This window comes from Papilio machaon, chromosome 16 (assembly GCF_912999745.1).
Source record: "Papilio machaon chromosome 16, ilPapMach1.1, whole genome shotgun sequence".
Taxonomy (NCBI): Eukaryota; Metazoa; Arthropoda; class Insecta; order Lepidoptera; family Papilionidae; genus Papilio; species Papilio machaon.
This window is the reverse complement of record NC_060001.1, coordinates 906,348-918,673: the sequence shown is the minus strand read 5'-3', so window position 1 is coordinate 918,673 and position 12,326 is coordinate 906,348. Positions and strand designations below refer to the sequence as shown.

Here is a 12,326-nt window from a genome sequence, read left to right as displayed (position 1 = left end):
ATTTTTTAATTTTCTACAAGTGATATTGCTATTTGGCTATCGACTGGTGAAATTTGTATTAACACATATTGTCTCTTATTGTGAAGAGAATGTTAACGATATGTGTCAATACAAGAATCACAGTAGTCAAAGCTCAGTTTCTTTAGCTTCGTCTCGGTGGAAACGGTAATATCTACACAAGGCAACGTAGATCTTCGATACTTGGCTAATTTAGTCGTTAAGCAACTTATGCAATACAATTTACATAAAGGTTCGTACACCGCTTGTAGCCGACATTTTTATCTGTGATTACCAAAGGCAACCGCTCGTAATCTGTTTAAAATCGTCTTAAGAAAAGTAGCTGCAATTTTCAAGATGGCGGAGTAAATATATTCAGTTGACATGTATTTGGTATGTCTGTACATACCGAATAGACGACTTGTGTCGCCGATTCAACGTTGGTTCTCATAACCCAATCTTACAATATTTAGTTTCGACGATTTACTTTGCTTTGTGTATGAAAAGCCAAGATGTAACTTCTAATTTCCTTTACAATAGTATTTTGTATATTAAATTTAATCACAATTATGTTTCTATGCTGAGGTTTCACTTATTTGCAATGCATATTGTATTTTTTTTCGATTGTAAATTTTACTACAAAATTCTTGAGTTCATACTCCATTTTTTATCATATGATGTTTATATATGAAAAATATTTGTATGAAATGGAAACAGCTTTATATATCTTTTTTTTAAATGGGGACAAGTGATGTCTTACAACTAAATTTGGCAATATATTTGATGCAATCTATTCAATGAAAATATTCATTAAATTAAATATTACTTAGAGTATAAGTTAGGTGATGTTCTTTGTAAGTAGAGTTACAATATTTTAAAAGAAATATATTCTGATCGACACAATGTTTATGGAAAACATTATTTGAGCTGTTCTAAGGTACAAAATTTGAAAATTAACCCGTCCACAAATTATATTATAATAGCTGGCTATTTATAAAATGTATGTGTGAATCTCATGAATGTATCAAGCGCGTTACTTAATAATATTTTAATTTCCGTCCAAAATTTACCAATGTCTGAATTTTCTTTTACTTTTTATATTTGTGTGTAATAAGTTAGGTAGCATGTGAGTGTGGAATAGTGGAGTAAAATCTCATTATCGACTCTTCATAGATTTATTTCTAAATAAAAAAGATTTCAAAATGTTCCCTTGTTTTATTGGTGTAGCTGAGGTAGAGCCTTTTTTTGTATTATAAGGTGGCAAACAAGCAAGCAATCATGTGAATTCGCCGAAATAGTGAAACTACCACTGCCCATAAATATCCGTAAGCATTGCCTACCTTTAATTGATGGAGGGGGACACAGAAAGAGAAAATTACCCCTTCCTGTGTATCTCTTACTCCATCAAATGTACTTCCCTTTCCCATAAAAGATAAAAAAGGAAAGAGGACTAAAATTAAACCTCCATCAAGCACACTCATCAAGTGAAATGCAGAATTGCTTCTACTTCTCACCTATCTACTGTGAGGTCATGGTATTGTACCAACGGAGCCAGCCCATTTGTATAAAAGATAATTCTGGTGCCTTCCACTGCTTCCTAACAAGTTGAGGTTCTGTATTTAGTTAGGATGTGGAAGGATTTTGGAGTAACATTAAAATGGAAATTATCCCATTTCTTTGTCCCATAAAAAGGTACTGAATCTGACTCATTTTCTTGTTGGGTGGTGGTATCTTATGGGCATGTAAAGAAAACAGCAGAATTGATTTAGTACTCGTAAAGTTGATAGGAATAGAAGATTAAAACTATTTAAATGAAAATTACAAGAACTTGTAAATAATTTAATGTTAACTAAATGTTTAGGAAACAAGAAAACTAATATAACCTATAATACAATTACAACAATTTCATTGTCGCTTCTTAATTTGCTTAGCTTTGGATGTAGAGGCTTTGGTAGTAGCACCTCCACTGAACAGGTTTGTAAATACTTCTGACATCTCAGGCATTTCTGACATCTTAGCCAAATTTGTGATCTGTTTCAAATCTTCCTTCGTTTCAGGATCATTCATCATTTTTGGCAACACCATGATGAGAAGAAGTGGTAATACCATCATAATGACCATAGGATTAAATAAGAAGTCGGTCAACCTCCACTGTTCGCGTATTTGGAAATATCTGAATCTAGACAAGGCTTTCATTCTAAGTGGATAGGGTACTTGGATTACTTGTGATGTCTGAATATAATTCACTCTCCTTGCACGATATTTCCCTTTTGAGTTTATTTCCACGCGCACCGGATCATACATGTAGTCCGGATTAACAACTTCTACCACGTACGATCCAGTGGGAACGTTGTGGATTGCGAACGATCCATCTTCTTTAATGAACCCGATGTATTCCCCGCCGTTCACATGAATCCGTGTCTGTGTTTGCCAATTCCTTTGTTCCTGTTCTTCAGGCGGAATGACGCGACCCTCAATAACATATCTTCCGCTGCCAATATCTTCTTCAACAGAATTAATTGCATTTGATACATAAGCAAATGAACAAACAATGATCAGGATACTTGAGTAGGATATTTGCTTCATATTATTGATATTGTATTTTGAAATTTCTTGGGCAAAATGTAATTACTTACTATTTACTATGAAACAATTTTACATTATCATATTCACAATCACAAATCGCAAGCTTTCAACTTCTTTCAATTATCAATGACATTGATAATAATGAAAATGAATGATAAAGCACAGAGACCTTAAATTCTTAGTCTATGGCAAAGATTATTTTGACGTCGACTTAACGTACCTCCGTGAAGTTGGCCCCCTCACTTTAATTTTTTTTAACTTTTTTTTACGCAAATCGTTTGAGAATCGTTTGAGAGGGTTTGAGAGAAAAGAAATATCGTTTGAGAGTTCCTACTTTCTCCGTAAAAACAATTTCAAATTCTAGTGTGAAGTTGGCCCCCTCACTTTACTTTTTTTCATTTTTTTCAATGCGAATCGTTAGAGAGTCGTTTGAGAGACATTAAGAGAAAAGAAATATCGTTTGAGAGTTTTTACTTTTTCTGTAATAAATATTTTAATTCTGGGCATCGAAAGTTACAAATCGATTTTCCTTTTTTTCCGAATTAAATATGGCAATCATGCACTTGGAGGTTTCAAATTTATTATGTAGGTAGAGAATAGTAAGAGAGTGATTGAGAGAAAAGAGAAATCGTTTGAGAGTTAATACTTTTCCTGAAATAAATATTTCAATTTCTGAATCGAAAGTAACAAATCGATTTTCCTTTTTTCCGAATTAAATATGGCAATCATGCACTTAGACGATTTAAATTTATAGCGTAGACAGAGAATGGTAAGAGAGTGATTGAGAGAAAAGAGAAATCGTTTGAGAGTTAATACTTTTCCTGAAATAAATATTTCAATTTCTGAATCGAAAGTAACAAATCGATTTTCCTTTTTTCCGAAATAATTATGGCAATCATGCACTTAGATGATTCAAATTTATGGCGTAGGTAGAGAATAGTAATAGAGTGATTGAGAGAAAACAGAAATCGTTTGAGAGTTAATACTTTTTTTGAAATAAATATTTCAATGTCGGAATCGAAAGTTACCAATCGATTTTCCTTTTTTTCCGAAATAATTATGGCAATCATGCACTTAGACGTTTCAAATTTATTGTGTAGGTAGAGAATGGTAAGAGAGTGATTGAGAGAAAAGAGAAATCGTTTGAGAGTTAATACTTTTCCTGAAATATATATTTCAATGTCGGAATCGAAAGTTACTAATCGATTTTCCTTTTTTTCCGAAATAATTATGGCAATCATGCACTTAGACGTTTCAAATTTATTGTGTAGGTAGAGAATGGTAAGAGAGTGATTGAGAGAAAAGAGAAATCGTTTGAGAGTTAATACTTTTCCTGAAATATATATTTCAATGTCGGAATCGAAAGTTACTAATCGATTTTCCTTTTTTTCCGAAATAATTATGGCAATCATGCACTTAGACGTTTCAAATTTATTGTGTAGGTAGAGAATGATTAGAGAGTGATTGAGAGAAAAGAGATATCGTTTGAGAGTTAATACTTTTCCTGAAATAAATATTTCAATTTCTGAACCGAAAGTAACAAATCGATTTTCCTTTTTTCCGAATTAAATATGGCAATCATGCATTTAGACGATTCAAATTTATGGTGTAGGTAGAGAATGGTAATAGAGTGATTGAGAGAAAAGAGAAATCGTTTGAGAGTTAATACTTTTTCTGAAATAAATATTTCAATGTCGGAATCGAAAGTTACCAATCGATTTTCCTTTTTTTCCGAAATAATTATGGCAATCATGCACTTAGACGTTTCAAATTTATTGTGTAGGTAGAGAATGGTAAGAGAGTGATTGAGAGAAAAGAGAAATCGTTTGAGAGTTAATACTTTTCCTGAAATAAATATTTCAATTTCTGAATCGAAAGTAACAAATCGATTTTCCTTTTTTCCGAAATAATTATGGCAATCATGCACTTAGATGATTCAAATTTATGGCGTAGGTAGAGAATAGTAATAGAGTGATTGAGAGAAAACAGAAATCGTTTGAGAGTTAATACTTTTTTTGAAATAAATATTTCAATGTCGGAATCGAAAGTTACCAATCGATTTTCCTTTTTTTCCGAAATAATTATGGCAATCATGCACTTAGACGTTTCAAATTTATTGTGTAGGTAGAGAATGGTAAGAGAGTGATTGAGAGAAAAGAGAAATCGTTTGAGAGTTAATACTTTTCCTGAAATATATATTTCAATGTCGGAATCGAAAGTTACTAATCGATTTTCCTTTTTTTCCGAAATAATTATGGCAATCATGCACTTAGACGTTTCAAATTTATTGTGTAGGTAGAGAATGGTAAGAGAGTGATTGAGAGAAAAGAGAAATCGTTTGAGAGTTAATACTTTTCCTGAAATATATATTTCAATGTCGGAATCGAAAGTTACTAATCGATTTTCCTTTTTTTCCGAAATAATTATGGCAATCATGCACTTAGACGTTTCAAATTTATTGTGTAGGTAGAGAATGATTAGAGAGTGATTGAGAGAAAAGAGATATCGTTTGAGAGTTAATACTTTTCCTGAAATAAATATTTCAATTTCTGAACCGAAAGTAACAAATCGATTTTCCTTTTTTCCGAATTAAATATGGCAATCATGCATTTAGACGATTCAAATTTATGGTGTAGGTAGAGAATGGTAATAGAGTGATTGAGAGAAAAGAGAAATCGTTTGAGAGTTAATACTTTTTCTGAAATAAATATTTCAATGTCGGAATCGAAAGTTACCAATCGATTTTCCTTTTTTTCCGAAATAATTATGGCAATCATGCACTTAGACGTTTCAAATTTATTGTGTAGGTAGAGAATGGTAAGAGAGTGATTGAGAGAAAAGAGAAATCGTTTGAGAGTTAATACTTTTCCTGAAATAAATATTTCAATTTCTGAACCGAAAGTAACAAATCGATTTTCCTTTTTTCCGAATTAAATATGGCAATCATGCATTTAGACGATTCAAATTTATGGTGTAGGTAGAGAATGGTAATAGAGTGATTGAGAGAAAAGAGAAATCGTTTGAGAGTTAATACTTTTTCTGAAAAATATATTTCAATTTCGGAATCGTAAGTAACAAATCGATTTTCAAAAACTTACAAATCTCAAAAATTGAAATATTTATTTCAGAAAAAGTATTAACTCTCAAACGATTTCTGTTTTTTTTAATTACTCTATAAGCATTCTCTACCTACAAAATAAAATTGAATCCTCTAAGTGCATGATTGCCATAATTAATTCGGAAAAAAGGACAATCGATTTGTTAATTTCGATTCCGAAATTGAAACATTTATTTCAGAAAAAGTATTAACTCTCAAACGATTTCTCTTTTCTCTCAATCACTCTCTTACTATTCTCTACCTATACAATAAATTTGAAACCTCCAAGTGCATGATTGCCATATTTAATTCGGAAAAAAAGGAAAATCGATTTTTAACTTTCGATGCCCAGAATTAAAATATTTATTACAGAAAAAGTAAAAACTCTCAAACGATATTTCTTTTCTCTTAATGTCTCTCAAACGACTCTCTAACGATTCGCATTGAAAAAAATGAAAAAAAGTAAAGTGAGGGGGCCAACTTCACACTAGAATTTGAAATTGTATTTACGGAGAAAGTAGAAACTCTCAAACGATATTTCTTTTCTCTCAAACCCTCTCAAACGATTCTCAAACGATTTGCGTAAAAAAAACTTGAAAAAAATTAAAGTGAGGGGGCCAACTTCACGGAGGTACTTAACGTAATGTTTTTTAAAATAATTTCTGGCCTGGATACTAGTCCTTTTGGCTGTAACGTAATGTTAATCCACGGTATTGCCATATACCGACAGACACATGAAAAAGGAATATTATATTTTTTATGATGTAGATAGGGAGATTTTTACAACAGCGGCCAGCTATTGAAAACGTAAGAGAATTATGAAAAATTGGTAAGAGAGGTTTGGTGGTATTTGGCCATCACTTACTAATAATTTTGACCTATTAAAACAAATAATTGGATAGATAGAATAGACAATCCTATCGTTAGGAAGAATACTGAGTTTTCTCTGTACACCGCACTGTTCAGATGCGTAACCTTTCGTGGTCTCAAATAAAATCTTAACAGATATAGTTACAAAAGAAAACTAAACTTGTTTATTATGTCATTGATGTATTTCAAATTGTTTTAATTCTAACAATTGTATAGAGAAGAACAATAAACATAGATTTTGTATTGTAATTCCAATAGAGCATTTCTTTTAGCTCATATTTAAAGTATCCATTGTATTATGAAATCTATTATCCATACAGCTCACGTCGGGGCGTAGCGGAAAGTTTATTGATGTTATTAAGTTCTTTTGTTCATAGCTCGCTAATGGTCTGTTGGCAATACAATCCTACAGCCGCAGTCAACACAGTCTCACTTGTATATTGATCATCACCGCTACTGACAACTGAACCCCTGCAACTATTGTTACGTTACAATTTAGCAATCAAAATGTTTTGGTTTTTAACAATATTTATGTTAACTTCTGTAAATGTTTACTCCATTCTTAATCCCGGACCTAGGTATCCACCGACAAAGGGAGAGGTTTGGCCGAAACCTCAACACGAAATTACGGAACTTACTTACTACATTTTTGATCCGTCAACTTTTAAAGTAAAAGTAAGTGATTGTTTTTATTAATTTAAATAGTTAAACTGTTAATTACTGCCGTTTTATTTAGAGTATTCACACATTTTGTTTTCATCAAATATATTGTTTATAAAAATAATTACAAATTACTTAATATAAAGTAAATCACTTACTGTGGGTTTCTGAGACCAAAACCCCGTTTGAAACATATTGTTATCATTGTTTAGTCATAGATAATCACAGAGATAACGATATGTTTAATACAGAGATTTTGGTCTTGGAAACCAACGGTTAATAAATTCCTAATTTCTTCAATTAATCGAAATTTTAATTGATAATATAATAACTTAGGAAACAAATAACACATGCGATATACTTACTTCGGCAATCGAAAGATACTCGTACATCGTGAGGAGCCTAAAACCGCAGCGAGACCAGAGGCCGGTCTCGAGGACTGAGCGGCGGCAACGCGCACTACAGGCCCAGACCTTGAAGCTTGGCGTCTTGCAAGAGTTACAATTGCAACTGACAGAGCCATGCGAAGACTATCCACATTTAGAAATGGACGAAAAATGTAAGTTTTTATTAAGATGTTAATTGACGTGTTTAATAAATATAAAATGTAAAATCTGCTATATTAACAATTGGTAAAACATCCCTATATGACAACAAGTACTTAATGTAGTAATATTTTTGGATACCGATTGCACATTGTTGTTTCAATGTCGGTCGATTTAAGTTCCATTTAATACCTCCGCAATTTTTGGTCAATTCTGACATAAAAAATTGTATTTAGTATTAAATTTTGGACCGCAAAACTTAATTTATTTTGGTGTAGGTACTACACAAATTCATATTCCGAATTAGTATAATGACTAATTCGTAAGAGGAAAAAATAACTGCATCTTCGTTATTGCCGAATTTACAAGAAAATCAGCCTATAATATGCCCGTGTGCATCAGCTACCTTCCCGTCAAAGTCCCGTCAAAATCGGTTCAACCGTTCGGGAGATTACTCGGAACAAATGCGGCCTAGCGGGCAGATATATAGACAAAAATTAAGTAAATGGTTTATCGTTTTTAGCAACGCAAATACATCACACATGAGATGTGAAATAGTGATGTGAACCGTAAAATTACAAATCATTAATCTGCTTTCAGACAAGCTAAGTATCACCGCAGTATCAATACTGTCGAGCGCCTCCGTGTGGGGCATACTCCGCGGCCTCGAGACATTCGCACAAAAGTTCTACATATCCGATGACATTAATGTGAGACAATAACCGGTTTTTTTTTTTATTTGTCTGACGTAGGGACATCACTTGAACTTCAGTAACTAGTGATGCGTTGTGTAAAAAGTAAAGAACGGTAAAAATACCCAATTGGTTTTAGAAACTTAAACAACGTTATTTCTTTTTAAGATATTTAAAAAACAAATAGACATTCTTTTTTGTCTACTTGTCAAATTTACAGACTTGGCTTATTCTATCCGTGTTACGTGTCAGGAGCTGAGGATAAATACGTCTGTAGTGGAGGATTTCCCGGAGTATGCGCACCGTGGGCTACTGCTGGACACTGGCCGACACTACATCTCGGTGCCCAACATCCTGCTCACACTTGATGCGATGGCTATGAACAAGATGAACGTCTTCCACTGGCACATCGTCGACGACCAGAGCTTCCCATACCAGAGTGAAAAATTCCCCGACCTTAGGTTAGTCACTAAACATTCTGAATACTATACCATTGAATAATTTGTGATGAATAATTTCAACAACATGCGGTATTCCGCTTTCAAAATTCAAAATCAATTATAAAAAAAAATATTTTAGGGTTTAGTACTCTATATTAGTGCAAGATGATAGATTTTTAACTCGTTTATTTACACTAATTTTACTTAAACCGCTTTTGTTTCGTTTTCTTATTTTGTAAGTTGTTTCTTTTTCGAAAAAAATTATATCATTTATCTAGTAAATTAAACTAAGTTTTTAAAAATATAAATGTAGTAGGTTCGAAGCTTTTAACTTACTTTATGGTTATACCTTTTTTATTTTTCGTCAGTTTGTATGGCGCGTATCATTCCTCCATGGTGTACACGAAAGACAATATTGAACAAATTGTGGAGTACGCTCGACTGCGCGGCATTAGGGTCCTGCCCGAGTTTGATGTGCCTGGTAATTATGTTTTGTTTAAATAAACTATCGCCGAATATAAATTATTAAAGTAATTCGTAAAATTAATAAAAATCGTACAGGACATACGCGGTCATGGGGAAACGCGTACCCCAATATCTTAACGCCATGCTACCGCGGGAACGAGGTAGAGGGACTGGGTCCCATGAACCCCATCCGGAACATCACCTACAAAATGATCCGTGACCTCTTTCACGAAGTGCAAGCTCGGTTCCCAGACAAGTATCTGCACATCGGCGGAGACGAGGTTCAGATGCAATGCTGGTAAATTAATTTCAATTTAATAAAACTAAACGCTAAGTAAACAAAAATTAAAACTCGTTCAGTCTTATCATGTATACCTAGAAACGTATCGGAAGTATCAATCTTACTCTAATGGGACTGTAGCCGTTAGTAATGTGAGACTACCAATCATCTGGTGCGTTAGTACTGATGTGTCACTATCCACAGGCTGTCAAACCCAGAGATCCGTAAATACATGCGGAAAAACGGGTTGAAGGTGGAGAAGCTGTACGTCCTGTTCATGAAGAACACCATACCGCTGCTCGCCGATGGATCCAAGATCGTCGTATGGCAAGTGGGTAGCAATGGAGACGTGTGACACCATACATTTTGTTCTAAATATCTTTTATTCGCGAGCCAGTTGTTTTGTCTCATTTCACACTTCTCATATAAAAACATTCAAGATTTCAAGCGCTAGCGCTAGGCGAACGAGGAAACTGTTTTACAGCGAAAAATGAGCCTTTTAGGATTAGAGCTTATTTTGCCATAATTTCATGAAAACGAATTACAAAGATTTTTGGGGAGACCTATGCCCAGTGGTAGGCGTTACATGGCTGACAATGAGAATTACAAAAAGGAACTAAGTAAACAATTAAAATAAGTTTTATACATTTTAGGAAGTATTTGATGAGGACGTACCTTTGACAAACGACACACTCGTGCAAGTTTGGAAGGATAATTGGGTCGAGGAAATGGTGAAGGTAATGTTATTAGGAACTATTAACTCATATTGAGTTTCCTTCTATCTCACAACATGAATTAAAAGCAAACCAAATATATGTTTTGTTGGTGGTGATTGATAGGTGCTAGAGGCCGGTCGCCGCGTGATTTTCTCGTCATCGTGGTATCTTAATTACCAGCTAAACGAGTGGGCAACGTTTTACATAGCCGACCCGCGGTGTATGGTGCGCAACGCCACCGGTAAAGATTCCCTGCCTGCTGGCGTGATCGGCGGCGAGGCCTGCATGTGGGGAGAGATGGTCGACGACAGGAATGTTATATCGAGGTGCCTAAACATACATTATGTGATGAACGATACTAGTAAGCATTGAAAATAAGATAGCTAGTGTACGATTTTGAAGATGTAACATTCTTTCCTAAATATTTTGTGTCAAAATAATAAATTTCTTATACCCTATAAAACATTACTGAAAGGTATCCTTCAATTGGCCCTCAATAATAGTATTACTGTATGCACAGAGTGTGGCCGCGCGCGAGTGCTGTGGCGGAGCGGCTGTGGAGCGCGCCCAAGTCGAGTCAGCACCGCCGCTACTACTGCGAGACGTCGCCACAGCCAGAAGTCTACCACCGCATGGAGGAGCACGTGTGCCGCATGAATAGGAGGGGCATCGCTGCTCAACCGGCCAGCGGCCCGGGCTTTTGTGTCGTTTAAAAAAGCGATAAGAACCCTCTATTGTGCATCTGCAATGACCTGTCTAACTGTATATCTTCAATTCGACAGAGTAGGACATAAAGCAGGGTACGCACAGAGGAAGAAAGGGGGACTCCCTTCCTGTGCGTTCCCTCTTCCGCCAAATCAACTTATGCTGTCATATCCTTATAAGAAAAAGGTGGGAAGGGACGTGGACAAACTTTAGGCATCTGGCACGCACACTCATCACACTTCTACTGGTTCGCGGCTCAGCTGATATGTACACCTCTACGATTCAGACATATCCTTCACATTTTAATTTATTATAAACAGTAGACATAAAAACAACCACACAAAATTCCAGTTTATTTCTAATAAACCGTAAACTGTTGTACCGTTTTTTTTCCTGGATTTGGGAGTATAGACCGTCATTAAAAAAAGAGCATACAAAAACAAAAAGCATAGAGCATGCAGAAAACGTCAAATTAATTTAACGTTGACTTACCGTTTTAGGTAGGTATTGCCATATCGACCGACACGTGGAAAAGTATTACTATATTTTTTATGATGCAGTTAGTAAGATTTCTACAACGGCTGCCAACTATTGAAATCAAAAGAGAACTATGGATGTCGGTAAAAGAGGTTTGCTGGTATTTGGCCATCACTCATTAGTTCGTTAACCTATTAAAACAAGAATTGTGGTACCTTGGACTATCAAGTACCAAGTACCTTGACACTTTTGAAGTAAATTTAAAAAAAAAAAAACAATTTATAAATGTAGATTTGCGAAAAGTCGTAGAATTTGTCACGGCCATAGGCAGATTTTGTATTTTGCTGACCTGAAAGCCGTAGATTACGGTAATTGCCCAGCATTTAGCATTGGTAGCATTTACAACTCTGGGTTGAATTCGATAAATTTTCGTTTCGAAATTTTGAAAAAACGTGAATCTTCCTCCATGTTCCTTTTTCTCAAAAGTTGTTTTTTCTAAAATTTTATTTTAAAAGAATTTTCAAGTTTTATCTTTTAGAAATAACGTCATGATTATAATTATAAAAAATAAAGGAAAGAAAACAGGATAACTGTAAAACATTTGTGAATAACGGAACGCCTGTTTGCTATGATGCTGCCACCTCTCGATGGCTTAGAGTACTAAATAGTGTATACCCAAAAAATAAAAGGTGACGCCACTTTCCATACAAATCCTCCTTTTAAGTTTCCACCAGGGATGTTACGAAGGTTCAATTCCGATTCCGAAAAATTGGTACATTTATCTTACTTATTCGGA

General features: G+C 34.5%; 2 protein-coding genes across 2 annotated transcripts; one reads left to right on the top strand and one right to left on the bottom strand.

Moving 5' to 3' along the window:
* Positions 1–1,822: 1,822 nt before the first annotated feature.
* On the bottom strand, positions 1,823–2,710 carry LOC106715788 (ER membrane protein complex subunit 7). Its single transcript, XM_014509143.2, has one exon. The coding sequence runs from the start codon at positions 2,581–2,583 to the stop codon at positions 1,903–1,905; it is 681 nt and encodes a 226-aa protein (XP_014364629.2). The 5' UTR covers positions 2,584–2,710; the 3' UTR covers positions 1,823–1,902.
* Positions 2,711–6,952: 4,242 nt separating this feature from the next.
* Positions 6,953–11,061, top strand: LOC106715723 (beta-hexosaminidase subunit beta). The gene is made up of 10 exons (XM_014509068.2): positions 6,953–7,225; positions 7,547–7,769; positions 8,356–8,465; positions 8,700–8,908; positions 9,256–9,368; positions 9,449–9,650; positions 9,837–9,963; positions 10,286–10,369; positions 10,472–10,674; positions 10,869–11,061. Exons 1-10 carry the CDS (start codon positions 7,058–7,060, stop codon positions 11,059–11,061), a joined length of 1,632 nt encoding a protein of 543 aa, XP_014364554.2. The 5' UTR covers positions 6,953–7,057.
* The last annotated feature ends 1,265 nt before the right edge of the window (positions 11,062–12,326 follow it).

Bases quoted from the DNA above. Each gene is read 5' to 3' on its own strand.
- LOC106715723 (XM_014509068.2), top strand. From the start codon at position 7,058: ATGTTTTGGTTTTTAACAATATTTATGTTAACTTCTGTAAATGTTTAC. The intron at 9,369-9,448 runs GTAATTATGTTT...AAAATCGTACAG, and splicing joins GCCCGAGTTTGATGTGCCTG to GACATACGCGGTCATGGGGA. The intron at 10,370-10,471 runs GTAATGTTATTA...GGTGATTGATAG, and splicing joins GGGTCGAGGAAATGGTGAAG to GTGCTAGAGGCCGGTCGCCG.
- LOC106715788 (XM_014509143.2), bottom strand. From the start codon at position 2,583: ATGAAGCAAATATCCTACTCAAGTATCCTGATCATTGTTTGTTCATTT.